Here is a 25,423-nt window from a genome sequence, read left to right as displayed (position 1 = left end):
ATCGCATAACAGTTGAGTGGAAACATTTCTGTCGACCTCAAACATAATATCATCAAGGATACGCTTAGTCTGCATTAACCGAACGGTTCATTGGTTGGCAAATGTCTCCTACGCGGATAGAATAAGCGTTTGCCATGTGGGCCCGGAATAGTGGGCACGGACAAACGCAAGTGTGGAGTTCGTAAGTTTAAAGTGGGTACGGACAAATTGAAGGAACACATTTCACACTCATCGTAGCGGAATTCCGGAGAAATCGGTTGCGAGGATATTGAAGGACAATATATTAGTTTCTTTCGAACTTCATACTTGTATACATATTAAATTAATATTATTTTTTTCGAAAGCTGGCAAATTCTTCGGCATGTCATGGGAAGCAGTGTCTAAAAAGGCCCAGGCTGATTTACTGAACTCTCTTCCTAGCAAATGGAGGATTGACACCAAGGTCTTTTCGTCAGTGACTGATGTCACTCAAGTACCCAAGACATGCGGCATCTTGACACAGCGCCAACTTCAAATTACTGAGCTCACTGCGACGGAATTGGGAAGACGAATCAGGTCTCGCCAGCTCAAAGCAGTAGAAGTTTTGGAGGCGTTTGCTGCGCGCGCTGCTATTGCCCACCAATTAGTAAGCCAAGTTGAATTTGACGACAAATATAACCAATACTGACAGCAGACAAGGTTAACTGTCTCACAGCATGGCATCTTGAGGAAGGGCTACAGCAGGCCCAACACCTGGATGACATCCTGGACGGAGGAGGGAAACCTCTGGGTGATTTACATGGTGTTCCTGTAGCACTGAAAGTAAGATTGAGATCAAATTTCACTGCCGCCTAGTGTCTGACATTATCTAGGATACTTACAGCGTGAAAGGCCAACGAACTACTCGGGGCTACGTTAAGAATCATGATGCTCCGGTCGAAGATCATGATTCTGCCGTCGTGGCCACACTTCGTGCAGCAGGCGCCGTCTTCTTTTGCAGAACCACCATGCCTCAGACGGGCATGGCTCTGGAAACAACAAGCAATCTGTGGGGTCGAACGCTGAATCCATTCAATACCAAACTTGTTGCCGGAGGGAGCTCTGGTGGAGATGGTGCTCTAGTCGCTCTGAAGGGATGTCCAATTGCGCCATCATCGGATATCGGTGGTTCGATTCGTATTCCCGCGGCTTTCAATGGACTTTATGCCATTCGGCCCACTTCGCTTCGAGTGCCGAAGGCTGGCTGGGGAGGCACAAAGACAGGCCAGATCTCTATCCGAGATTCAGCGGGTCCTGTTTGTCACTCCGTTCAAGACGTCCGGATGTTTACAAAAATCCTTATTGGGGATTCATCCAATCGATATGATGTGTCTGCTGTTCCCATTCCCTGGAGGGACTTGACACGGCCTAAAGACAAGCTGACCATTGGCATAATGAAATGGGATGGGGTGGTCATGCCTCAGCCACCTGTTCTCAGAGCTATCGAGCACACCAAACAGGTACTTGTCCGACACGGATTTGAAGGTACTGTTTACTCACTCCGACTCTGTTGAAAAAAAAAGAAATCTAAATCATGAATCTAGTCATCGAATTCAAGCCCCCATTCGATTGCTGGGAGCTTGCGAAATGCACGGTAAGGGACCGTGATGTTCAATATATTCGGAATCGTTTTGCTGACTTGGAATACTTCAGTTTAATATATACTTCCAGGAGGCGTGCGAAGAGACCCTTGCAAATCTCAAACCCAGCGGAGAACCGCTCATTCCGGCTTTCGCAGATCTGATGAAGGTCTACAAGGCAGACCATCTTACCGCTCTGCAACTTTGTCACGTATGATATTTCGCTGGCCTTTGTGAAACATAGACTGTACTAATAACTAAAGTCTAGCTTAACTTGAAGATCAGAGAGTTCAAAGATGAGTTTGCAGACGCTTGGAAGCGAACAAGCGAAATTACCACCTCTGGTCGTCATATGGACGCCATGATTTGTCCTGTTTCCCCTTCAGCTGGCGCACCGCATGACTTCAATGCATACTGGGGGTACACATCGATGTTTAACCTGCTCGACTATCCATCGACAGTTTTACCCGTTACGAACTTCAGGATTGATGCTGGGATTGACAAGGTCGACTCCTTGTACGAGCCTGTGATGTCGAATCCGTACGACAAAGCGTATCAATCTATGTGTAAGTTTAAAGCCTGTGTTGTTATCATTGTTATGAATGGCACTAAATCTTTTTCTCGGTAGACGACCCGGAGGTGTTCCTCAAGCAGCCGTCCGCCGTACAAATAGTTGGCCGCCCGTTTGACGACGAAGAGCTTATTGAAGTCACAGCTGAGATTGATGCCATATTGAATGCGACCGGGGGAGTTCAATCAAAGCTTTGAATAGAGGATAATTAGATTGGTTCAACAAACTTGACTATATAAAGAAAAATATACAAGTTCGAATTCCGACAGGATTAAAGGGAACCTTTTAGAACTCACCACCTGGGCAATGGCACTGCACGTAGCCGATTTCCCAGAATCTCACAGCCTGCTATATAACTTGTTATCGATGCCTTGATCAGGGTCGTATATTTCGTTCAGAAAAGTTTAGACTCCTACTTTTATGTTGTAGTCTCCGAATCTCTTGAATGAGTGGCGAAGTGTGAAACTGTACGATTAACCACCTCTATTACTCGTCACAGCATATTGATCTTTCTTCTCTCTCTCTCTGGGTTTCCCTTTTGGCATGCAAATCATTTCTAGTCTGTAACCCTTATCACCAAACAAGGATAGCAAGAAGATCCGAGATCGGGATTGAATAAACGCGATCTATTTTCCAATTTTTGACTGTAAACTCCTTGAATGAAGTATTTAATTCTACAGCTTGCAACATCCCGACTTCGAATTGATATTGTCGCCTGCATCAACCAACACGCTCCGGTTTCGCTCCTGTGTAGACACAGCAACATCTAGCCCAGGGTTCCCGGTGAAGAAGTTGACGGGCTTGAGACCAACGACCACCTTCTCCGACGGCATCACAGGCCAGTCTTCGATCCTTGGGTTGTGCGTCGATCCAAAAGTGTGCCAGATAACGATGTCTTTGTTCCTTACCAAGGAATCTTCAGAGCCAGCGCGCTTTGCAATTCCTGTAGCGATGCCATCTCCGCCGGTCGATTGCATAGTATGGCGGCCAGATGGGAAGTGCTCTTCATCATTATAACGGGTGACCCAAACAGCATGCTTTCCAAACTCAGAGCGCTTAGCATGGTATGATTCCGGGTGTGCCAATAGCATCTGGCTATAGGCAGGAAGTAGCTTAAAGCCAACCGGGGTGCCCGTCACGGGGTTAATAACATTCTCGTTGACGATTTTGAATGTGCGGTTCGTTGTGAAATCCAGATCCATACCTCCCTCCCGATCGACAATGGAAGAGCGCGTGACATAGCCGACACCGAAGGGATTATTGTAGGAGTCCACCTGGGCCTGCGATTGGCCTTGGTGGTCGAATGTATTGACATCAACAGGCATAGCGTGCGACTCCTCTACCTGTAGGGAGTTGTTATGGCCATCGATCGCAGGGTCCATACGGAGGGAGAACAAATGTTGATGGTAAGGGGCCAGGACACCCGGGGCGACGATAGTACCGTAAGGCACATTATCACCAATATTAATCGGGCAAGTCGAGAGGATTCCAGTAGCGCGAACTTCGTAGTGAATAGAACCATCCTGGCCGAACTGGAATGCAAAGATATATTCATAGTTGCTGACCGTGATAATTGTTTGCAAGACCAGTATCCGCGAACGCGTTACGACTGCATTTTGGGTCCTGAAGTTTGTGTGTTTCCAAAGAATACCGTCATCTTGCTCATGGCAGCAGATCACGTTAGGCAGCTTCACTGGGTCTCCCGAGGTAGTGGTGTGCCAGCCATCAAAGTACTTAATATGGCCCAGGCAATCACAGCCCAGACGGAGGTTATTGGCATTAATACCCGCGCCATCATTGCCGAGATCAAATGCCGCCTTGCGTGGGTATGGTGCACGAGGATCGCCATATGGCACAAACATCTCTGCGAGTGACAAACGGTAGAAAAGACTGCGGTTATCGTAGCGAACATTGTGGAGCGTGAGACCCTCTCGGTAATTGAATCCGATATGCATGGACCACTTTTCCCATTCCAAATAGTTTCCTTGTGTCTTGAACGAGGGACCTTCAGGCTGTACGACTTGATACGGCTTAGTCGTTGTTCGAGGAGAAGGCCTCAAGCCTGGGCTATATTCGGTCTCTGCACCGTGAATTTTGCGGCGGTCAAATGGCTTGGGCTTGTCGCCTATGCGCTCATCGGGACCGGAGGGCAATTGGTAGATCTTTGTGACATTCAATTGCTCCGATACTTCGGCGCACAGGTCTAGCGGATAGGCGTAGTAATTAGCATCGTGATCATTTACCAAGCGCATGTAGAACCAGCACTATATAATCGGTTAGCATTCTGTCCCAGTTTCACATCGAAAAGAGTTGGATGTCATGATTACCATGGTGGTTCGCTGTGACACGTCATTAAGACCATCCGTGGCGCACGCCCATGCTTCGACAATAACCGACGCACCATCAGGTAGTTGAAGGTGAGCAATCTCTTTTTGAATCCGTGGATCGGCCAAGCAAGCTTTCTCAACGGCTTGCATGTAGTCAGAATCAATGTATGGATGCTTTCCGACAAGATGTTCCTTTTTAATGATAGCCGCGTGGTCGATGTCAACCCAGAGTTCAATGAACTTGGATGTCTTATCATCAGGCAGGACTACCTGCACACGGGCAATTCTCGCAGGCTTGTCGGATACAGTTCCTCGATGTTCGTGCTCCAGAAACGGGATCATCTCGGCCTTTGCGGGCTCTTTCAAAGTGATAACTCGGAAGTTGGCTGTTTGTCCTGGGAATGCATGACGAACAATCGTTGCGGCCTGGTTAGGATGGTTAGGCTCAATCACTAGGAATCATTTTCTGTTTTCGCATACCTTTGCGATTTCCCTTGGGGTCAAAGGGTGAAAGGGGTGAATCTGTGACATGGTTGCGGAGAGGTTGGAAGCACTGGTGTAGAGCAGAACAGGTGTATACTTGGTCGAGAGAAAATATGGAAGATTGGCCTTTTTAACACCCTTCAGATGGCGGCGATTGACAGAATTAGGATATACCCAAAGGTCAATTTTACGCGAAGGTATTGCTGGGGCATTCACGCGTTTGCATAGATTTCCGACCATAAAGGTTAGGATTAACCGGGCGTAGATTGGCCACAACCCTAACCGGCAAAGAACCAGCGTTGCCAGAACGGTGTGGAGCCGGAAATTCCGCGCGGAACTTCCTTGCGGGGTGGGGACGGATGCCCGGAAAAAGTAGATTTGAACCCTAACAGCAAGTTTAGACGCGTTATCTTCTGCAACGGGCTTTTTCTATGATGGGACGAGGTGGACCAAGCCCACCTTTTGATTGCGAGATATTCGCCAAAGTATAAGGGTAGCCGAGTCATGCTCGGTAGAACGTCTATATATACACATCTATCTGTTGATTATTTTATCGCAATTTCGTTCTTGAATACCATTCAATACGTACACAGAAATCTAAACTATTGACACCCACGCAACATTCGACATGCTTCCTTTCACTGTTTGTTACCCCCTTCATGTCGAAAGCATGTGTTTATCGAACTTCCGGGTAATTAATAATTCTATAGCTAGATGATCCAAGTCTTCTTCATGAAGCCTCTCTGTTGAATGGCAAATGGGTTCAGGCCCAGCAGCAGCAAACGTTTGGCATTGAAGGTCAGGCCTATCTATCAATCAGCAACACGGCGGTTCTCTAACGAAGCACTTAGACCCTGGATCTGGCCAAGTTTTTGCTTACTGTCCCAACAACCGCCTCCCAGATGTCGATCAGTACGTCGATTCTGCACAAACCGCATTCTTTAAATATAAAGAAGCAAACCCCAGAGTGCGAGCAAAGTTGCTTTTGAGCTGGCATGGCCTGATCACCAATGCGCGAAATGACATCGCAAAGCTCTTGGTCTATGAAACAGGCAAGCCGATGGCTGAAGCTCTAGGTGAAGTTGATTACGCACTCGGCTTTGCATGGTGGTTCGCCGGCGAAGCTGAACGCATCCGTGGCTCAATCGCCCAGCCATCCGTCTCTAGTAGACGCACGCTGGTAATAAAGCAGCCAATTGGTGTCAGCGTAGCATTGGTTCCCTGGAACTTCCCTGTTGCCATGACTATCCGTAAGGCGGCGGCTGCCTTGGCTGCTGGCTGCACAATGATCATCAAACCTTCACCTGAGACTCCTCTCAGTATATTGGCCCTTGCAGACCTGGCTTTGAGAGCCGGTTTTGAGCCCGGTGTCTTGAACATTATTACCACAGATAACGAGAACACCCCTGTGGTTAGTGAGAGGCTTTGCAAGCATCCCCTTGTGCGCAAGGTCACTTTCACTGGTAGCACTACAGTTGGCTCGATCATCGCGAAGCACTGTAGTGATGGACTAAAGAAGGTAAATCTCAATCCGTCTCCAGAAATGATCTCCTTTCTATCCGCAGCACTTACCCGAAATTGAAAATGACTAACAGTTTTGCAGGTAACCCTCGAGTTAGGTGGCAACTGTCCTTTCCTAGTTTTCGACGACGGGGACCTTGATCAAGCCCTCGCTGCACTGATGGTCTTGAAGTGGCGTACCGCCGGGCAGGCATGCACACACGCTAACCGAGTCTACGTCCAAAGTGGTGTTTATGACAAGTTCCTGTCAATGCTAGTCAACGCCACAAAGAAACTTCAAGTCGGTCATGGCGCGGCCTCGGGCACAACGATGGGAGCATTGACGACAACTCGAGGCTTAGAAAAGATGGAGCGACATATCACCGATGCGGTTTTGAAGGGTGGCAAAATTGCCTGTGGTGGGAGGAGACTAACGAATCTACCTGGAAACTTTTTCGAGCCCACGATCATTTCTGAGATGGCGCCAGCCATGTTGACGAGCAAAGAAGAGATTTTCGGACCCCTCCTTGGGTTATATCGCTTTGAGACCGAGGAGGAAGTTGTCCAAATGGCAAATGATACTAGTATGGGCCTTGCGGCCTACTTCTTCACCAAAGACACCAGCCGCACGTGGAGGTTGCTTGAGAGACTTGAAGCCGGAATGATCGGGATGAACACAGGTAAGACCAAATATGCATATATATGTCTTGATGTCTTTCTATATCAGTCCGGTCTTACTAATAATTGACAGGGAACGCTTCTGGGGCCGAATCACCGTTCGGGGGTATCAAAGCTTCTGGCTATGGAAAGGAGGCAGGCAAAGATGTCGCGATCGAAGAATATCTTATTTCGAAGACGGGGACTCTGACTGTTGATCCCATGTCGAAGCTTTAATTAGTTCGGTATTTATATTAATGTCGAATTCATTCTAAAATTTCTTGAGAATTTCCCAACCATATGGATTGAAAGTAACATTGCCAGAGCATCCAATCAAACAATGAAGAAGTGCCATTACGGCAATCTTATACCACCATTCAGAATACACTAGTATATTCATCGAAGTGCCTATGTGAAGAAACAGGGCGATTGGACAATAACTTGACCCTCACATTGCTATACACATTCCAAAGTCCTCTCTAAAAACAACAGTTTCATTAATCTCCCCGTGAATTATATTAATTCGCCAGCTATGCTGCAGCTTAGTATGTCTGTGCATGCTATTAGTAGCTCGGTGAACATAAAAGGCAATGATCAAGAGTGGCATTACTAAAGCAAAAAATCGATACAACAGTATACAAAATCGAGTCATGGACCAGGTGCTCGACGTAGTGGGAAGAGAAAGTTCACCAGCATCCTGTGCAAAGCTCTGCAACGTGAATAGAAAGTATCCACTAGTACGATACATCGGACCTGGGTAGCGGGAATAAAGTATACCCCTAATTAGCCAGGCAATTCCATGCTGATGGCGGATACATACAGGCTTCAAGAGGAATTAGACACGAGTAGCAACATGCGCGTTGTGATGGACGAAGCCTTCGGGAGAGCCAGATCGTATTATAAGGACTTGCTGGGCCATGTCATCGAGGACATCCCTACCAACAACAGTGGCGGAAGTGACGGCGAGCGTTACGCTTTCGACCCTAGGGGTGCTCCGGCTGTATTATACAGCGGGATGTACGCCGACAACGCCGATTACACAGAAAAGGAAAAGGCTGTTAATCTTGCCAGAATGCTTACAGACACTGTGGCCGTTAATTACCTCTGGGGCACTGAAAAGGTCTATATTGCAAAGCTAACCGTGCCAGTTGGAGATACTAATCCATGTGATGCTTACCACTCATTCGAGGACCTTTGGGTTAGTATATCTTATTATAACTAATCCTCGCCTGATGGTTATCTGATATCTTTCTCAAGCTAAATGTTAGTTGTTTATATCCGGTATCGAACTACGGATTCTTATTATAGCCAATATAATATTATATATTGTAGGTCTACATACAGGGGGCCTTTTATCTCCGTGAACTTAAAATATTATTAAATAAATAGAATATCTTGCTAGGCTACTATAACTATTCTTCATAAATCCATATTTCTTTATTACTGCCAAAAAAAAAAAAAAAAAAAAAAAAAAAAAAAAAAAAAAAAAAAACACGATGTTCCATGCCAGTGCTAGTCACATGACCGAAGTCATCGGGCCGAGAAAAGTTGTTGCCATTTTTTTTTTTCGCAACCACAGACATTCGGACCTGCAATCCAGAATTCATATTCACTTTAATCACACCATGTCCGAAAAGACTTGCCCCAGCAGTGAAGCGAGATTACCCAGTAATGACTCCGCAGTGGATAGTAAGGTAGATGCTGCGGCCTCTATCGAATACTGGAAGAGCGTTCCCGCCACAGCGAACGCCATGCTCGCGGCCCTGGGGGCCTATCCCTGGTATTCGCGAATTGATCTGCGGGGCTCCAAAACATTCCTGGCCAAGATCAGACGCCTGGTGCCGGCGTGCACCAGAGAAGGGAAATTGTCCCTAGGGGTTGACTGCGGCGCTGGTGTTGGGCGTGTGACCGAGGGCTTTCTCTTCAGTGTTTGTGAAACGGTCGACGCTGTTGAGCCAGTTGATCAGTTCACTCGGGTTCTGCACGAGAGCTCTTTGAAACAATCTGGCGTGATCGGTGACATATATGGCGTTGGACTGGAAAACTGGTTTCCGGAAAAGAAATACGACTTGATCTGGACCCAGTTCTGCGTGGGCCATCTGAAAGACGGCCAGCTAGTGGAATATGTGGCACGGTGCCGTGATGCTTTGTCCACGGCTGGAATAATGGTTGTAAAAGAGAATCTCTCGACGGATCCAAGTGGCGGCGACATGTATGATGAGCTGGATAGCAGCGTGACCAGAACAGATGAAAAGTTCAAGGATATCTTCCGGCGCGCTGGTATGAATCTTATTGCATCCGAACTGCAGCTGGGCTTCCCGAAAGCATTCAAGCTGTTGCCGGTCAAATTCTATGCCTTACGACCGAAGGAGTGAGCTTGACATACGAAGGAAGTCCAGATTCAACCGTGCAGCTATTCTCCAGACTACATGCACCTGGTCTACGAGAACAAGATTTTTATTCAATCTGGAACCGTTTTATGGCCATTGTGAAGAGAGGCACCAAGGACAGGCGTACCAATCGCCACCCAGCTTTTTCCTCCATTAAAGTCATAGAAAGATCGCCATATGACCCACAGTGAGAGCGCCAGCCACTTCATAGGGCAATAAGCACTTGGCCTTCAGTAGCATTCCTCGAAGAATGCGTCGTATAGCTGTGGAATTTCGGAGGCACTATGTTAGATGAATGAAGATTACGCATCATAGCCAAGAAATCAGGATCTGGCGGATATACGAGGAGAGTGGTTATTAATTTAAGCCTGAGACTTTATTCTTCCACCATCCATTTATTATTGTAATTATCAAGGGTGCTCTTATGGCTAGAAGCATATAATCTACTTCTAATTATCGAGAGAAAGTTCTACCCATTACCAAGTGGCTCTTATGCTGACATTCTCGTTTCGGCTTACCTAATAAAGTGGTCTTCCCAGAGCCGAGCAGAGCACTGACTGAACGACACCCGGCAGTCTTCTCTACAAGATGGCAAAACGGAGGCCACCAGTCTCTTTGGAGCATATGGAAAAGGCTCTAGGCTATGAAATTCCTGTCTTGAAAGACACTAAACACAAGCGCTTTTACTCGGACCTTACAACAGTCTCTCTCGACGTCTACGAGAGAACGAAGAGGGAGTTTGATGAATATCTCAGAATAAAGCAGAGTGGCCATGTGAAAAGTAATTCTGAACGGCAAACCCCGCAGGCTGAAATACGACATGTGCGTATTTATTGGTCCGAATTGTTGCCTTTGCCTATTAACCTTACGGGACTCCAGACTACAACCAGTGGCCGGAGCGCCATAGTTCTTGGACACACAGATTGTACAGAGCTGCACAGTTTCACTGCAGACATCCATTGCGGTTTTAATTTCAATCTGCCACTGCAGTTGACCAGAGATGAGGGAATAGGAGCGATGTCTCTTGTGAAAGTAAAGGCTTCTTCCATTCCAACTTTTAATCCCGTACTTACAATTACCAAAAGATGCCACGCGGCAATAAACACGTCCCATTATCTCGCTTTTTCAGTCTCCCTCGGGAAATTCGCGATGAGATCTACTCAGGCTATACGGTGTACGGATTTAAATCTACTTAAACGACAACACAATCATTTATGCCCAAAACGACACAATGACAACAACAGCGGCGGAGAGCATATATAATAACGCTATGCAGTGGGCTGCCACCCAAGGGATTGGATTGGGCGGCGTCGCGCCGACCGAAATCCCTGGTCGTGGTCTGGGGATGGTAGCCACAAGAGCGATCGAAGTAAGCTTCAGCCAATTCGATTATGGCAAGAGTAGCTGACTTGAACGGAAGGAAGGTGAAGCACTTGTTAGTGTCCCTTCTTCGATAATGCTTACCATTGACTGCATTCCCAAGACGTTCATTGAGTCATTCCCCGAGAGGACGTCTACCCATGGGATTCTTGCGGCATTTCTTTTACATGGGGACACCATCTTACTAGCCAAATGGAAATGTTGGACTGACTCCTGGCCTGATCTTCAGAGCTTCAAACGCTGCATGCCCATTTCATGGGAAAAGGAGCTGGACTCAAATCTTGTTGATCGGGGGAAGTTGGAAACAAGCCATTGCCTACTGCCTCCTGCTGCTTCCGGGTCCTGGAACAGCATCAATAACTCCACAAGGACGAGCTCTGAAAATATCTACCAGAATATTCTTCCAAAGCAGAAGCGAAGAATGCATTCCGCGTGGCAATGCGTTCTACAGGCTTTCCCAGGCACAGACTGGGACATGTTCAGCTACTATTGGTTCATTATTAACACGAGGAGCTTCTACTATGTGACGCCAGGGGAGCAAGAACCAGAGGACTGGAATGATGCGGTTGGCCTAGTCCCTATCGCCGATTACTTCAACCATGCGGGTAACGAGGTCGGTTACCAGACGGACCTTAGGGATATCACATTCCGGTTTACTGACATGGGTGACATACAGTCATGCATGGCTACGTTTGATAAGGAAAGTTATACTATCAATGCAACCAGGCGTATCGGTATGTGCTGCCCCCGCCCATTATCTTACCCGGCAGAGGGACTAGTCTAAAAAATGAATCCCAGAGGAAGGAGAAGAAGTTTATATCAGTTATGGTTCACATCCCAATGACTATCTTCTCGTTGAGTGTGAGTGACAAAGAGAACATTGGTTGAGGTGTCATATATTCACTACAAAGCAGATGGTTTTATCCCTGACCACAACCCGTATGATGCCATATTTCTGGATGACTTAGTTTTCGAGCACTTTACAGAATATGAGTTAGAAGAGCTGAAAATGCATGATCTATATGGGTGTGTGCATTCCCAGGACATTTGCTACTCCATGTATGCCGCTAACATTGTTTCTGACCGAAGCAATTATAAAATCACGCAGAATGGCCCATGCTCACGGACTCAAGATGTGGCATGTATGGTATGCATGAGGCCCAAAAAGTGGCAGGAATACGCCCTTCATCGTTCCAACGATACCACTCGCCGCAAATTGATGACCGATACAATCAACAACTGGATTAGCATGTACCTCCAGGTGTGTACTTTACGTATTCGTGCATTGCAGAGTACGGCTGCGAACTCCCCGTCGGTCGGCTTGGATGAGAAGAATGGACCTGACAATCTGAAACTATGGACATTGTTGAAGAGGTGGATTCAGATGAGAGATATCTGCGAGACTACGTTGAATCGTCCTACCGAGCCGATTGGTGGCAACAATTCTCGATCAATGTAATGCCATTGCTGTGTGTGGATACATTTGTTTTCACCAAGTTCACTTAGCAATAAACAGAGCTATGACCATAGGAGCAACAATTACATAGTAATTGGCGGCTACGGGCTGAGGCTATAGGAGAACAAGGTAGTCGTGATTGTCAATACGGGAACATTTGCCAGTGGACGAGGTTTTATAGCCAAGGGAAGTAGAGACTTGACAGAGAATATGGTATTCGACGTTTATGATTCTCATTCATTAGTCCAAGAAAATATTCGAATGAAGAACCATCTAACGGCCTGGTCGCAGGCGGGACTTGTCAAATCAGGATTGCCTGCTTGGTAGGTCGTGAAAGCCTGTTTCAAGAGGTGGCAATGTAGTGTCCTCCAATTCTTGAGGGTTTAGAAGGTCAAACCCATTCATGTCCACTGGGTGGGGATTGTCCACGGCCCTGAGAGGGTTTTTGGGGCGTTTTGCAGGGTTATGCCGGCAAATTTGACATCTTCTAAGCAGATATATAACGTCTGACCTCAAGATACCATAGTAGGACGTGCTGACATCTTTCCAAGTAGTATCCCATCCCGCATGGCCATTGCAACTATGCACGGCTTCCACAGTATCTGCTATCCTATCTTCTGCAATCACAATGCGGCCTTGTCCCTCTTGTGTCTTGTTGATCGCTAGAAGTTCTTGGGTATCGTTGTCCCAAATAAAAGTCTTCCTCGCGTAGTTACGGCGGCTGAACTCGCGCTGCGATGACGGGCGTTTCTCAGGATTTGTTAACCATTGGATCAGACATTCTTTCTCTGTTGGCGTTATACGACGACTGCTCGGATGTTCGTGAAGATGCTGCATAAAAGAGGCTAATGTATTCGGGCTGCTAATGACAGGTTGCTGTGAGGCGAAAGTATCGCACATGGCGCATTGATATGGGGACCAAGAGCGTTTGTAAACGATTTAGCGACAGCGTACGCGTGCAATCGAGGTAACTAATTTAGATCACCGTGCTCGACTGGAGACGTGCCCCTCCCTCGACTGGGTGCGTACGCCTCCAGTACACGCCCCACCCAATAGTCGGGGCGACATCTTGCTTTCCAAGGTTCTCTTGGACGGCACTAGCATAAATGATTGTTTACTTTGCGGTTTGGCACAATGACAGCAACTCCAATCCCCCAGGCAGGTACGAATAGTACCACAGATGTCGAGGAGATTTGGCGCGCTGCGATAAGTCGCTACGAGGTTACCACAGGGACGAGTCTCGATTCGTTGGTCAGAGCTCGAACGGTGGAAGACGTGTTGCGTGAGATAAGAGACAAAGAAAGTAAATTTGAGTTCAGGCGCCATGACGGCTCGAAAATCGATAGGTTTAGGACGTTGGTGAGAAAGGGCTTGCAACCTATTGAGAAGCTCAGCGAGATAGCTGCCCATGCGAGTACAAGCGTAAGAATCAGCGCTCCCTCATCACAAGGCAAAGTTGACATATGCTTCTGGCCTGGCAGGCATTCCCTCCCGGGATGGCCATCTTCACGGCAGCGCGACTCTTAATTACTGTATATCTCTCTCCCCATGGCCGGGAACCGTGACCGAAGCTTACGATTCCCTAGACGGCCAACTCTGTCTCAGCAGATTACGATAAAGTCACAGAGTTTTTCGAAGAGTTGGATAGTTACCTGAATCGCTTAAAGATCCTGGAGTCCTATGTGCCTCCGATCCCTGCCCTAAGGAATACCATAGCCGAAATTCTTACGTCTGTGCTTGTTCTTTGTGGGATATCTGCGAAATACATTCGGAAGAAAAGGATCGGTTGGTTTACTTTACCTTGCAGGCTCTTTGTCAGGCCAAGTTATCTAATTCAACATATTTAGTGAAAGCCTTCCGGAACCTTGTCTCTGGGGAGGACGATGAACTTAAGACGGCATATTCTCACTTCCACAAATTGGTGGACCAAGAAGGGCGAATGCTAGCCAATGTGACGCTCGTCAGCGTTCAGCAGTTGAAAGAAGATATTGGTCAACAGCACAAAGCAGTAATGAATCACCTGGAAGGTCAGTTAGTCCTTGATATTGCTTGGTGTTTGATTATTACTGACTACTCCAAGGTCGCGAAGCTCTTACTAGTCGAGAAGCTGTTCTGACCAGTCTCTGGTCCCGGGACTTTGACAGGAAACAAAAACATGTCTTCTCTCAACGCAAAGAAGGCACAGGTCAATGGTTGCTTGAGTGCGCCGAATTCAAGAGTTGGCTCAGAGGCGTGTCCTGTCAAACTCTTTGGTGCTATGGTATCCGTAAGTCCCAATCCATCGTAGCTGCGGTCAGGACTGAATGTCAATCCTAGCGGGCGGCGGAAAGACTGTCTTAACGTGAGTTCGCATATCACAGCGCAGATAGAACCCAATTGCTGAGGCTGATAGTTCGATTGCTGTCAACCATGTCAGCGAAGCTACAGAAGGACTGAATGTCGCCATTGCGTACATCTACTGTGACTATAAAGACGAAACGACGCACTCTGAATTCGAGCTTCTAGCGAGTATAGCTCGACAAGTGGCGAGTCACTACGCGCAAATCCCAGCAGCCGTGATACAATTCAGGGATAGAAATGCGGAGAAGAAACGAAATCCAACTTCGGATGAATGGTTGGCTCTGATTGAGGAGCTGAGCCGTCCGTTCACAAAGACTTACATCTTTATAGATGCCCTGGTAAGCACTTCCGCACCTAGTCTTCGTATACCCCGATTCACCATCTATCTAGGACGAGTGCCCTGAGCAAAATAGGGATGCATTGCTCCGTTACTTAAAAGACTTGGAAGATTCAGCTCTTTTGTTCCTAACGTCACGGCCCATCGACTTTCCTGTCGAGTTTTCCCAAATCCACCGTGTCGAGATAATTGCTTCGACCAGCGATATCGAAAGTTATCTCGCGACTGAAATACAGTCTAGATCCAGACTATCCAGACTCATTACACGAGATCCAAGTTTGGAAGCCGATATTATCAAATGTATCATTGCGAATGCCGCCGGCATGTGAGTATTCCGATCAAGCCCTTGCAGCTTATCTCGAGGTTATTTACCATGAAAGGTTTTTGCTTGCGTATCTTCAAGTCGACGCTCTATCCAAGTTCAACAACGTCAGACAGCTACGAAAAGCTATGAGTTCCTTGCCATCTGACTTGGCGGGGTATTATGGCGATGCCATCAACAGAATCGAAAGCCAAGGTGAACCGGATGCATATAATGTGAAAAGAGCAATCTCCTTTATCTTTTGCGCGAGACGACCTCTTACAGTCGATGAACTTTGCCACGCCTTGGCTGTCGAGGAAGAAGACACCGAGTTGGATGATGATGCCCTTCCTGCACACGAAATCCTGGTTGGTGCTTCCGCAGGCCTCCTTCGAGTCGACAGGAAGAGCCAGGTAATTGGGTTGGCGCACCATACTCTTCAAGAGTACCTCGAACTGCACCCAGCCGCCCTGCCTCCACACCCTGAAAGCGATTTTGCAAAAGCGTGTCTAACGTATCTTTCGTTTGACGTGTTCGCGACCGGTCCAACTCGCGACGGTGAAGCACTGGTGCGGCGGCTGCGAAAGTACCAATTTCTAGACTACGCTTCACACTATTGGGGGTATCATCTGAGAAGCCAGTCGCCCGAACTCGTCAGTTTGGCCCTACAGTACGTGGGGGATGGCCACAAACTATCCTCTTCCATTCAAGTGCTACATTTGGTATCCCACCGGGCTAAGGACTGGTTTAACCGTTTCCCCAGACAGTTTGGGCCTTCACACGCCGCAGCATACTGGGGCTTACAAAAAGTCCTTGCCATTGTCCAGCAAACGGGAGTTGATATTGATGTTCCCGATAGCTGCGGGAATACAGCACTACACATAGCAGCTGGCCGGGGTCATCACGACTGCGTGCATACTATATTAGAATGCGGTGCAGATGTTAACGCGCAGAACCAATCCGGCGAGACAGCCCTACACTGCGCATCAAAGAATAACCACAGGCCTATTGTTGAGCTTCTACTCGATCAAGGGGCACGCCTCCTTGTGGATAGCGAAGCCTGGACCGCATTAAATTGGTTCGTCATCAATGGCGATACGGAGCTAGTTGCCCATTTCCTTAACAGATACTTGCACCTTGATGCTGCCGGCGGTGCCCGGAACGGCGCCTTATTTCTGGCTGCCGAGGAACGCCAACCCGCGATCTTGCAAGAGCTCATAGAAAGCGGTGTCAATGTTGATATCAAGAATGAATGGGGAAGCACTGCCCTGGATTTTGCAATCTCGGTGGGTCATGAACCAACCGTACGAATGCTGTTACATCATGATGCCAATGTTCATCTCCGGGATGCATATGAAAATACGGCTTTGCACTGGGGCGTTACAAACGAGCGCATTACACGACTACTTCTGCAGAACGGGGCTGACGTACGCGCAAAGAATGACACTTATCAAACCGCCCTATGCTGGGCTGCGCAAGGTGGTACCGTCGAAGTCGCGAATTTACTGCTCGAGCATAAGGCAGAAGTGAATTGGCAGGACAAGAATGGAAGCACGGCACTTCATAAAGCAGCCATCAGAGGGCGCAAAGAGGTGGTGAAAGTGTTACTGCAAAATGGCGCCGATCCTAACTTGGGCGACATGGATGGGTGGACACCTCTGTACGGAGCTTGCATAAAAGGCCATACGTCTACCATAGAAGCATTATCGGACAAGGTGAACAATGGGAACACCATATTGGCATCAATCAATAAGGAAGGCAAGGAAAAGAAGGCCAGCCTCGTCAAAATGGCGGAGGAGAAAGCAAAGGGAAGTACAGTTCTAACTGGCCTCCGCTTTGCTGCCCAGGAAGGCCAGGTTGCTAGGATTCGCATGATTCTTGAAAAGGGTGCGGACGTCAATGGGAAGGATGCAGCAGGCTACACTGCACTGGAATTGGCGGCGTTTCAGGGACACGAACAGGCCGTGCAGCTACTCCTGGAACACGGAGCAGACGTCAATCTCCGCGGATCCGATGAATGCCCCCCTCTATATTACGCTATCCAGGGGCAGGAGGAAAACATTGTTTTAACGCTCATTGGGAATGGTGCAGATGTAAACGCCAGCGTGTACGGGACTACCATGTCAATGCTGGCTGCAGAGACAGGAAACCTTTCGATTATGCAGCGCTTGCTGGCATCTGGTGCTGATATAAACTTCAAGGACTACTCAGGACGAACAGCCCTACATTTCGCCGCTCTGTACGGGCGGCAAGATATCGTGGAACTTCTCTTGGACGATGGAGCTGATCTGAATGCAACCGACCAGCGTGGGTATACGGCATTGATGTTAGCGGTCGAAAATCTGCAATATAGAGTGCTGGAACTGCTTTTAGATAAAGGAGCATCTCTGAAGGAGAGATCTCAGGACGGTCACACCGCATCTCAATTGGCCAATATAATGGGTGATCGTTTGGCTGTGGAACTTCTGTCTCGGTTTGAAGACAACACATTATCCACGGGTCTGATGAATATGTCACTGAACTAGTACAATTATATTGGAGAGTCATTTGTATTGGGGCTATGGATAGTAGAGGTATACTGTTAACCACAAGTACTGACTGATCTGTTCCGCTAGTCCCGAACTTGGCTTTAATTCATCAGCCATAATAATAGTAGAGTCGGGTTCCTGTGGCGCTAACTCTGGCACAGTACACGTATTTTATGTTCATATCATCGGCACTCGGCGCTTTCTCCGCCCGACAAGTTACAGGAGCTATTTACATTAGTAGTAAGATATTTATTGCTAGCTTCCATATCTATTTTTATATGAAACATTGACACCTGAGCTTCCCCGGATCGGCGCGAACCCCTGAATCACTGGCAAAACTCTTTCTTCCACCACCCCTGAACAAAACCTCCTATCAAAACAATTATGACCTCCTGCACAGACGACGACGCCTCGTGCGAAAAACCAACAAGCCATGCGATTATTTACGGCGTGCCGGCTGTTATATCTGTCGTGTGAGATTGCCTCATTCCCTTACCATTACTTTAAAACATCTTAAAATGGTTGACGGCTGACAGAATATGGCAGTTTCCTAATCGCCTTTATAATTGCCTGCTATATATTCGTCCGACGATACCGACAGAGAGAACGCGCCGAGGACGAGAGGATGGAACAGTTACGGGAATTACGGGCCTTCAAGAGGGTGGATGAGCATGGGACTTGGGCGGAGCGCAGGGAGCATGGGCTTCCTCCTGTATATTCACCAGGGGGGAGGGGGAGGGGGAGGGACAGCAGGGATGATTTTTAACAGCCGGTTGTCTAAATACTGAAGGGGTGAAGGATGAACCTGTCCACAGAGTAAACAGGAACGGAATCCTAAGCAAAGAGCAGTCGGTCACTACATCACGGCTCATAAACTGTAAAACCCAGTCAGGGACGGAGATAAAGAAGCAATCCCGGATACCAGTATCACAACTTATACAGTTGATGACGACGGTAATTTCATTTACCCTGACCCCTCGCAGAGCGGGCGGAAGAAGTGGGTTTAACCTGGGTATGCAGTTGCTTTAGCTAATCAGTCTGCCGCGTTATTGCTGGGGTTATATACTTTGGATTACTTGCAAGGCTGATCTGCTATTACATATAATAGCGGCTGAGGCTAGCCTTATACTTACATTACGTGTGTACTGGTAGGATATCTTAAGTACCATCATGCTAATAGCATGGAAAACATCTATAAGCTTATTGATATAGATGGACCAGTACTCTGCTTGTCCTACTTGTACCTGTTAGGATTCAATAATCTCTTAATCATGATTAAGCGCGACAACTGCAGCTCTATCACACAAGATTGCCCTGTTTCAGTCACACTCAAAGCCCTCTGGGTCATTAACATTGCTGCACTTGACACCCACTGCCTCCTCAAGCTCTTCTCCCAGGTTACTAAAGAGCTCCACGTCATCCATCGTGATACCATCACACCCACCTTGTGATCTACTGCATTGGAAGTCCGCCTTGCGACTTGAGCGGATCGTGCCCTTAAGGTTGGAAAAGTGCACGTTGGAAATGTCAAAAGTCGAGGTGCTGCAGTTGGCCTTGCTAACATTTGTGTAGCACTGGTTGATAACAAGGGGCGTCTTTTTGCCATCCCCAATCGTGATGTCTTTGTAGGTTATGTTTCGGGCATCTGTGCAACGTGTCAAAGGTAAGAGCAGAAAAAAAAAATATCTAGACAGTAAGACTTACAACCAATCCCACCACCTCCTCCATTAGGCGGCCACTCATTCTGCTCCCCAGTCCAGGTCTTGATCCGGGCTACATAGTTAGAGCCATACTGCGTGATATTCCGCACCACTACATTCTCGACAATTTCAAAACGGTCCGCATATTGGCCTATACTGCCGATGGCGACACCCTGGCCGTCGCGAAAGATGCAGTCCTCGATGAGGATGTTTGTCGAGTTTGCCTTGGCAGCGATACTGTCGTCACCGTTCTCGATATCCCAGCGCCGAAAGGTAACTTTGTCGGAAAAGAGAGTGTTGGCTCCGTCGGTGTTGCGCGCTGGCTTGGAATTGCTGCTTTTGGCTTTGACGTAGATGTCCTCGAGTACGACGTTCTTAGAGCCGACGATTGTTACGGTCCTGTTTGTGCCTTGTTAGGCGGGGCATGAGAAAGAAACCAAACCGCACCCACCACATCTGAGGCTGGACAAAACGAATGCCATGAAAGTATGAGTCTTCTGCCGTGATAACAAGCATATGGGGCCGATCTATAGCGCGTGAGTACTGTACTGAAAGAAACCAACCGACTTACTAGGATAGTTTGACTCGCCATCGACGAAGTCGTACCACGCTTGACCGTTGCCATCAAAGGTCCCATAGCCATGGCCGTCAACCTCAAGGTTCCTGCCGCCCAGGATCAAAGCCGTCGTCTGATTCTGGTACGCGGCTGGGGGGTAGCTGTTCTGGGTCTTCCCGGGGCCAATGGGTAGTGAGTTTTCGAGCCAGTAGTCGATATCCGTGCTCCACTGTGCAAAATCAGCTAACTATATTGTTTTCCCCTTGTAACCGTAGCAATGTTGCTACTGGGTGTACTGTACTTCCAAGCGGCCCTGGATGTCGATGCGGACGTTATCCAGGTTCTTCAGGTTCATCACAGTCCCGATGTTGTATGTTGTGTTTTGGAAGATTATCGTAGAGTCTTTCCTACATCTATTGAACGCCTTCATGATAGCCGGAGCGTCATCGGACCCATTCTCGTTGGCGGGGATTATGCATGTTCTGGCAAGCACCGAGGGCAGGGCCAACAATACAAGGAGGAATCGCATGGTATTGATGATGAGCACCCAGCGGGGTATAATAACTACTTTTGCCTGTCTTTTGACCTCCCCTATCGCTATTTTATACGTGTAGATACGCCTCGTATTTCCCCGACGTATTTACCCGGCAGTACAGATCCAAGATAATCTGGGGAATAAATTCCGCTAATCAACATGTGGGCTCAATTCCCGTCGGCATATGACAATGAGCCCAGGCCGCTAGTTCCTGCAGAATATATGAGGTATTTTGAATGCCTGTTATGCGGAGACATGGGGAAGCCATGTCAGAGAGGCCGATTGGAACATACAATAACCGACACTGACGTCCAGGTTATGCCGAAGTGGTCTTGTGAGTTAGGTTTCTTCCAGTCGACGCGGTGATATTTTTACATTTTCCTGCCTTCTCAAGTCACCTGGTAATTCTGCCATACCCTGAAGGAGTATGGTGAGCGAACAGTTGGTGTAGTCTACACGAGTAGCGGACCAAAACAGCCGGGGAGAAGAAAGGTCGCAGGCATGGGCGGCTGACCAGGGCTGAGGCAGATAAGATTCCCCTGTTGCATATACTGGCACCCAATCCAGGCACTTGTGCCACTATCACACTGTTCGCAGCTGCTATGGCAGCGCAGGTGTCCACTCGCATAGCTATATGTTTTTCCAAGACCCACCTGGTTTGGCTGAGGAGAGAAACCCACTAGTTCATTTGCAGATCAGTAGACATAATCAATGACCTATAAGTCCTGGCAGGTATTCTCGCCGTTGTACTTTCGCAGTTTGTCCTTAGTCATTCCAAACCTGTCAGCCAGTACCCCTTGGACCATGCCTAGCTATTATATTAATTAACTTAAACGTGGCTGTCGGAAATTAGTCACTCTATCACCTTTCAGTTTAGAGAGAATCTTCTCATCAGAATCATCTGGATAGGCGGGAACGATTGTGCCTTCGGCATACACCACTGCGAGCTGAGTGATAATGTTCCATAGCCCCGGATTGACCAAGACCCCCGTGGGCTCTTCCAAAGCATATTCTCTGTGGAATAATTGGGAGGCCAGTGACAATGCGGCGGTATGCAACTCTTCATAGCTAATTGTTGAGTTGATGTCGATAACGGCGGGAGACTTCGGCTCCTGCCATACTTTGTCGAGGAACAGGTGTACAATGCTGACGTTTGCCTTGTCGCGCTCAAGGTAAAGGGCGTTTGTGGACATGCTTATTGGAACTTGAATTCGCAGATGGGAGCCTGCGTAGCCCCTCAGCATGACAATGGGCAGCAGCATAGGAGTACTTAATAATAGTGTCCGTGTGATTTTCGACTTGGCTCCATATTACGTACACCGTATTTATGACCTCAATTATCTCGAGACGTATGCATGAAGCTGGTTGTCACCATTCAGGCGGATATTTCCTGCAGATCGTTGATCGCCAGGTCCTGTGGCAAAGTCAGATAATCCCGACAAGGGAGCTTTGAAGCAGGAGACTCTGGGCGATAGCCAACCGAATAAAGAGAACCTCATTAGTGCAACTAGCCAAGTAGGCGGGTCGAGTCTTGGAGTCAGAAGTTGAGCCTGGGTCTTGGGCCGCATCGAAGCCGCCTTGTGCATCATGCCTGTTTTTCATCCTAAATATTTAGGGTTATTTAGACTATCTGGTGACTCTTGGTGGGAACCACCGTCCAGAATAACAGGCAGGACTGCCGAGAGGACAGGCAAGGAGCCCACTGCATGCTGGGGGAGAGGATCTTGTGACATCAGCCAGAGATCCCATTCAGCCCATCGGAGATCAGATGCAGGTTGAGTTCTGGTCTTTGGTATTCAAACACTGCCCCCCTTGCTTGCGCATCGGACCGCTCTCAGTGGACATTTTTTGCTGGCGAGGAACGTGAAGGAGAATTGTTGATTGAGCCAGAAGCCATCTTGCGGTGCACACCGCAAGTTTCTGTAGCCTCCTCGAATGTTCAGTCCACTAGTTCCAATTGAACCCTCTCACTGCCTCCTGTATCTGGATTGCAAGTACTAGACGGGTACTTTCCGTATTTATTACTGACAGAATTGTCAGATCAAAGTTCGAGATGGGCCTAGCCAGCTTGAAGCTCCGGGGAATTCAGATTTTGGAGGATTATTGAAGATTGTCACCGCCGGATTGCTGGCGCAGTCCTCGAACAATGTGATGTAGCGAAACTGGGATGCGAGGTTCGTAACTACAACACATAGAAGCCCGCTACTGAAATTCCTCCCACAGTCCACGGCCATTTAATATCTCTGGCAGAACGGGTGCCCGGAGTTTTCGAGGAAAACTTGCAACTTGCCCAATATGAAACATTCCCGGTCGATGTTTGATTATTGAGGCTGCGCCCTCGGGGTAAGCCCTCCAGTCTCATTTTTTGCAATCGACACGGCACTGATTGGCTTCAGTCTCACTGCTGCCCTTTGGATGGCACGGATGGGTGTTAAATGTCTTGTTGTTGAAAAAAGAAAGTGCCACAGGCAGGCCGGGCATGCAGATGGTCTGGAGAGTAGAACACTAGAAATCTAGACAGCTTTAGGCTCGGCATAAAGATAGTCAAGGAAGTGAACTGTACTGTTAAACTCTGCTTATAGGTACTACTGCCAGTCAAGCTGCATTAGTTTATACTAAGACTAATCTTTCTCTGAGCAGGATGATTCCCAGTACAGCTATATTATAAGGACGGCTACCAGGGCAAATTCTAGGCCAGGACTGTCTCAATATCAAGAGTACACTCTCGCCCAAGCCAAGATTGAGGAACATTTACTAGGCTACATTAAATCACATGATAATATCAAAATTCAGCATAAGACAGTCCTATACTTATTGGACATTGAGTATTCATATATTAGCGACCACAGATCATACCCTCTGCGTGTACATTTAGATGGAGTCGACGCAGATACATCTTGGTGGCCCAGGTCGTGTAAGAAACTGGTTAACAGATATCTGGACGCCGATACATAGAGCTTACTAACTTTTCTAGTAGACTTTACAAGCACTGGTAGCATTGTGAACGCCAGATATATTATTGGATGCGACGGTGCCCATAGTTAGGTAAGAAGTCAGCTTGGGCTTCACCTGGTAGGAGAGGACCTTGACAAGCAATGGGGTGTTTTTGACGTTGTTCCAGCTACAGACTTCCGTGCGTATAGTCGAATCTTCCGGTTCCCGCCTTAACTACTAATAATAATGCCGTATTAGCTGATATTTGTAAGAGGAGTATCATTAAAACCAAGTTCAGAAGCTTGATGGTTATTCCGCGAGAATGTAATTTGGTGCGAGTCTATGTCCAGCTCTCTCGAGAAATCGCAGCCGAATACCAGAAACACCAGGATCCAGTAACCATAATAGCAACTATACAGCAAATCTTCGAGCTATATTCATTCGAAGCCTTGCACGTTGAATGGTCATCTGTATATAATGCAAGTATTACATACCTAGTCCAAGCTCAATGTCCTAGCTGACCAGGCCAAATATCAGATCTCACAGCATATTTGCCGGCAGAACTCTTGGTATAATCGTGTTTTCCTTGCTGGCGACGCTGTCTATATCCATTCACCCAAAGCAGGGTAAGGTATGAACATCAGCATGCAAGATGCTTATAATCTAGATTAGAAGCTAATATCTGTCGTTTTAAATATCCTACACCTGAATATACTAGACATATACCAGCAAGAACGGCTTGAGGTAGCTGAAAGGCTTATTAAATTTAACAAACATATATGCAGCGTGATGTGCCGCGCCAAGGACCAGGCCGTGACATTTGGGTTATTCGATGATGATCACAAAGATGCGCTGGAGGACGAGAATACAGCAGAACCAGGACTATCTATAGCATACTCTGCAAACATATTGATAGATCCGCTAGAACACGCCTGTATTTGCAAAGTGCCACTGTTTCCAGGCTCACAATACATCAACAACACCTCGGACCTAGCTTTAAATCTCAAAATCGGGGCTCGAATACCAAACCAGCAAGTTATCGGACAAAGTAATGCCCAGCCTCGGTATATTCATGATCTGATTCCAAGTACAGGCGAGTAGAATCTACTTATCTTTGCAGGAGATATATCAATGCCAGTGCATATATAGTAGTTATTGTAGCTATCCAATACAATATCCCAAGATCACTCGCCGATTTCCAGACTTAACCAGCGAAGGTTAGAGGGAGATCTAGTCAGCACTATGGTGATAATACTAATACATTCGGCACCACGAGCAGACATTGAGCTGTTAGATTTACCTGGGGTTTTTCGCCCATCACTCAGGGGGGGGATCGACTATAACAGGGTTTTCGTGGACAAGAAATCATACCATGCAGGTGGTGGAAATGTCTATAACTCCTTCGGCATTGCGACTGACGGCTGTATTGTGCTTCTGAGACCTGATTAGTATATCTCCTTTGTCAGCAGTCTGGGACACCTGGTGGTAATATTTAAATACTTTGCGCAGATCCTGGTGTGATCTTAACAATGCTACTGGTGATTTGCTGCTTCCCCTTTTATCTGCATGATAGCGGACCTTATCTTAACCGAATAGGCATGTTCTATGCATTGCTATCCTCTTGGGATATGATTGCTGTGTTCCTTGGAAAATATAATGATATAACCGTAAATTTCTCTTCTCATGCGCTTCCAAACCAAGCTTTATACTGATTTACCAATAAATCAGAGCGTTATTGTACCTAGGTAACGGCTGACGAGTTATGACGACATACGGTCAGCCAACCTCTTCACGTTCTTGTGCAATGTTCTCCCATGCTTCTTAGACCAC

The 25,423-nt window shown here is 47.4% G+C and overlaps 14 protein-coding genes across 14 annotated transcripts; 9 read left to right on the top strand and 5 right to left on the bottom strand.

The window, feature by feature from the left end:
- Positions 1 to 361: 361 nt before the first annotated feature.
- Positions 362 to 2,366, top strand: ASPVEDRAFT_120443 (uncharacterized protein; the record flags this gene model as incomplete). The annotated part of the gene is made up of 7 exons (XM_040805795.1): positions 362 to 625; positions 679 to 801; positions 852 to 1,503; positions 1,563 to 1,612; positions 1,672 to 1,809; positions 1,867 to 2,164; positions 2,227 to 2,366. The coding sequence occupies 7 exons, from the start codon at positions 362 to 364 to the stop codon at positions 2,364 to 2,366; spliced, it is 1,665 nt and encodes a 554-aa protein (XP_040662490.1).
- A 477-nt stretch (positions 2,367 to 2,843) lies between these two features.
- Positions 2,844 to 5,027, bottom strand: ASPVEDRAFT_78478 (uncharacterized protein; the record flags this gene model as incomplete). The annotated part of the gene is made up of 3 exons (XM_040816559.1): positions 2,844 to 4,433; positions 4,497 to 4,922; positions 4,977 to 5,027. 3 exons carry the CDS (start codon positions 5,025 to 5,027, stop codon positions 2,844 to 2,846), a joined length of 2,067 nt encoding a protein of 688 aa, XP_040662489.1.
- Positions 5,028 to 5,607: 580 nt separating this feature from the next.
- ASPVEDRAFT_78477 (NAD-dependent succinate-semialdehyde dehydrogenase) lies at positions 5,608 to 7,373 on the top strand (the record flags this gene model as incomplete). The annotated part of the gene is made up of 5 exons (XM_040816558.1): positions 5,608 to 5,622; positions 5,690 to 5,777; positions 5,831 to 6,498; positions 6,583 to 7,159; positions 7,231 to 7,373. 5 exons carry the CDS (start codon positions 5,608 to 5,610, stop codon positions 7,371 to 7,373), a joined length of 1,491 nt encoding a protein of 496 aa, XP_040662488.1.
- A 616-nt stretch (positions 7,374 to 7,989) lies between these two features.
- On the top strand, positions 7,990 to 8,442 carry ASPVEDRAFT_872640 (uncharacterized protein; the record flags this gene model as incomplete). Its single annotated transcript, XM_040818024.1, has 1 exon — positions 7,990 to 8,442. The coding sequence occupies one exon, from the start codon at positions 7,990 to 7,992 to the stop codon at positions 8,356 to 8,358; it is 369 nt and encodes a 122-aa protein (XP_040662487.1). The 3' UTR covers positions 8,359 to 8,442.
- A 319-nt stretch (positions 8,443 to 8,761) lies between these two features.
- On the top strand, positions 8,762 to 9,511 carry ASPVEDRAFT_122728 (N-terminal protein methyltransferase; the record flags this gene model as incomplete). Its single annotated transcript, XM_040806015.1, has 1 exon — positions 8,762 to 9,511. The coding sequence occupies one exon, from the start codon at positions 8,762 to 8,764 to the stop codon at positions 9,509 to 9,511; it is 750 nt and encodes a 249-aa protein (XP_040662486.1).
- Positions 9,512 to 10,081: 570 nt separating this feature from the next.
- ASPVEDRAFT_251293 (uncharacterized protein) lies at positions 10,082 to 10,852 on the top strand. The gene is made up of 3 exons (XM_040809744.1): positions 10,082 to 10,348; positions 10,406 to 10,558; positions 10,612 to 10,852. Exons 1-3 carry the CDS (start codon positions 10,115 to 10,117, stop codon positions 10,720 to 10,722), a joined length of 498 nt encoding a protein of 165 aa, XP_040662485.1. The 5' UTR covers positions 10,082 to 10,114; the 3' UTR covers positions 10,723 to 10,852.
- Positions 10,649 to 12,517, top strand: ASPVEDRAFT_251273 (uncharacterized protein). The gene is made up of 5 exons (XM_040809743.1): positions 10,649 to 10,895; positions 10,947 to 11,640; positions 11,705 to 11,767; positions 11,821 to 11,932; positions 11,996 to 12,517. Exons 1-5 carry the CDS (start codon positions 10,758 to 10,760, stop codon positions 12,363 to 12,365), a joined length of 1,377 nt encoding a protein of 458 aa, XP_040662484.1. The 5' UTR covers positions 10,649 to 10,757; the 3' UTR covers positions 12,366 to 12,517.
- Positions 12,383 to 13,312, bottom strand: ASPVEDRAFT_36125 (integrase zinc binding domain-containing protein). The gene has a single exon (XM_040811139.1). It carries the CDS (start codon positions 13,260 to 13,262, stop codon positions 12,669 to 12,671), a length of 594 nt encoding a protein of 197 aa, XP_040662483.1. The 5' UTR covers positions 13,263 to 13,312; the 3' UTR covers positions 12,383 to 12,668.
- Positions 13,313 to 14,129: 817 nt separating this feature from the next.
- ASPVEDRAFT_251254 (uncharacterized protein) lies at positions 14,130 to 16,416 on the top strand. Its single transcript, XM_040809742.1, has 8 exons — positions 14,130 to 14,147; positions 14,210 to 14,389; positions 14,443 to 14,628; positions 14,679 to 14,703; positions 14,755 to 15,040; positions 15,093 to 15,364; positions 15,420 to 15,993; positions 16,104 to 16,416. The coding sequence occupies exons 2-8, from the start codon at positions 14,302 to 14,304 to the stop codon at positions 16,179 to 16,181; spliced, it is 1,509 nt and encodes a 502-aa protein (XP_040662482.1). The 5' UTR covers positions 14,130 to 14,147; positions 14,210 to 14,301; the 3' UTR covers positions 16,182 to 16,416.
- A 1,745-nt stretch (positions 16,417 to 18,161) lies between these two features.
- Positions 18,162 to 18,981, top strand: ASPVEDRAFT_36123 (uncharacterized protein). Its single transcript, XM_040811138.1, has 2 exons — positions 18,162 to 18,341; positions 18,415 to 18,981. Exons 1-2 carry the CDS (start codon positions 18,253 to 18,255, stop codon positions 18,632 to 18,634), a joined length of 309 nt encoding a protein of 102 aa, XP_040662481.1. The 5' UTR covers positions 18,162 to 18,252; the 3' UTR covers positions 18,635 to 18,981.
- A 110-nt stretch (positions 18,982 to 19,091) lies between these two features.
- On the bottom strand, positions 19,092 to 20,678 carry ASPVEDRAFT_146167 (uncharacterized protein). Its single transcript, XM_040808084.1, has 5 exons — positions 20,426 to 20,678; positions 20,140 to 20,353; positions 20,020 to 20,095; positions 19,573 to 19,967; positions 19,092 to 19,513 (listed from the first exon to the last, which is right to left on the bottom strand). Exons 1-5 carry the CDS (start codon positions 20,651 to 20,653, stop codon positions 19,188 to 19,190), a joined length of 1,239 nt encoding a protein of 412 aa, XP_040662480.1. The 5' UTR covers positions 20,654 to 20,678; the 3' UTR covers positions 19,092 to 19,187.
- A 244-nt stretch (positions 20,679 to 20,922) lies between these two features.
- On the bottom strand, positions 20,923 to 21,385 carry ASPVEDRAFT_251205 (uncharacterized protein). The gene has a single exon (XM_040809741.1). It carries the CDS (start codon positions 21,285 to 21,287, stop codon positions 21,054 to 21,056), a length of 234 nt encoding a protein of 77 aa, XP_040662479.1. The 5' UTR covers positions 21,288 to 21,385; the 3' UTR covers positions 20,923 to 21,053.
- ASPVEDRAFT_78470 (uncharacterized protein) lies at positions 21,376 to 21,852 on the bottom strand (the record flags this gene model as incomplete). The annotated part of the gene is made up of 2 exons (XM_040816557.1): positions 21,376 to 21,467; positions 21,525 to 21,852. The coding sequence occupies 2 exons, from the start codon at positions 21,850 to 21,852 to the stop codon at positions 21,376 to 21,378; spliced, it is 420 nt and encodes a 139-aa protein (XP_040662478.1).
- Positions 21,853 to 24,382: 2,530 nt separating this feature from the next.
- Positions 24,383 to 24,694, top strand: ASPVEDRAFT_23708 (uncharacterized protein; the record flags this gene model as incomplete). Its single annotated transcript, XM_040809575.1, has 1 exon — positions 24,383 to 24,694. The coding sequence occupies one exon, from the start codon at positions 24,383 to 24,385 to the stop codon at positions 24,692 to 24,694; it is 312 nt and encodes a 103-aa protein (XP_040662477.1).
- Positions 24,695 to 25,423: the final 729 nt, after the last annotated feature.

This window comes from Aspergillus versicolor (assembly GCF_001890125.1).
Source record: "Aspergillus versicolor CBS 583.65 unplaced genomic scaffold ASPVEscaffold_1, whole genome shotgun sequence".
NCBI classification, from domain to species: Eukaryota; Fungi; Ascomycota; class Eurotiomycetes; order Eurotiales; family Aspergillaceae; genus Aspergillus; species Aspergillus versicolor.
This window is presented reverse-complemented; position numbering and strand designations above follow the sequence as displayed.

Excerpts from the sequence above, each read along its gene's own strand:
- ASPVEDRAFT_251293 (XM_040809744.1), top strand. The coding sequence starts at position 10,115 with ATGGCAAAACGGAGGCCACCAGTCTCTTTGGAGCATATGGAAAAGGCT. Across the intron at positions 10,349-10,405 it reads CGCAGGCTGAAATACGACAT|ACTACAACCAGTGGCCGGAG; the intron begins GTGCGTATTTAT and ends ACGGGACTCCAG. Across the intron at positions 10,559-10,611 it reads GAGCGATGTCTCTTGTGAAA|ATGCCACGCGGCAATAAACA; the intron begins GTAAAGGCTTCT and ends AATTACCAAAAG.
- ASPVEDRAFT_251273 (XM_040809743.1), top strand. The coding sequence starts at position 10,758 with ATGACAACAACAGCGGCGGAGAGCATATATAATAACGCTATGCAGTGG. Across the intron at positions 10,896-10,946 it reads TAGCCACAAGAGCGATCGAA|GAAGGTGAAGCACTTGTTAG; the intron begins GTAAGCTTCAGC and ends CTTGAACGGAAG. Across the intron at positions 11,641-11,704 it reads CAATGCAACCAGGCGTATCG|AGGAAGGAGAAGAAGTTTAT; the intron begins GTATGTGCTGCC and ends AATGAATCCCAG.
- ASPVEDRAFT_36125 (XM_040811139.1), bottom strand. The coding sequence starts at position 13,262 with ATGTGCGATACTTTCGCCTCACAGCAACCTGTCATTAGCAGCCCGAAT.
- ASPVEDRAFT_251254 (XM_040809742.1), top strand. The coding sequence starts at position 14,302 with ATGCTAGCCAATGTGACGCTCGTCAGCGTTCAGCAGTTGAAAGAAGAT. Across the intron at positions 14,390-14,442 it reads AGTAATGAATCACCTGGAAG|GTCGCGAAGCTCTTACTAGT; the intron begins GTCAGTTAGTCC and ends GACTACTCCAAG. Across the intron at positions 15,994-16,103 it reads GAAGCCAGTCGCCCGAACTC|ACAGTTTGGGCCTTCACACG; the intron begins GTCAGTTTGGCC and ends CCGTTTCCCCAG.
- ASPVEDRAFT_36123 (XM_040811138.1), top strand. The coding sequence starts at position 18,253 with ATGACCTCCTGCACAGACGACGACGCCTCGTGCGAAAAACCAACAAGC. Across the intron at positions 18,342-18,414 it reads CCGGCTGTTATATCTGTCGT|TTTCCTAATCGCCTTTATAA; the intron begins GTGAGATTGCCT and ends AGAATATGGCAG.
- ASPVEDRAFT_146167 (XM_040808084.1), bottom strand. The coding sequence starts at position 20,653 with ATGCGATTCCTCCTTGTATTGTTGGCCCTGCCCTCGGTGCTTGCCAGA. Across the intron at positions 19,968-20,019 it reads TTTGTCCAGCCTCAGATGTG|GACCGTAACAATCGTCGGCT; the intron begins GTGGGTGCGGTT and ends AGGCACAAACAG. Across the intron at positions 19,514-19,572 it reads AGGAGGTGGTGGGATTGGTT|ATGCCCGAAACATAACCTAC; the intron begins GTAAGTCTTACT and ends CACGTTGCACAG.
- ASPVEDRAFT_251205 (XM_040809741.1), bottom strand. The coding sequence starts at position 21,287 with ATGCGAGTGGACACCTGCGCTGCCATAGCAGCTGCGAACAGTGTGATA.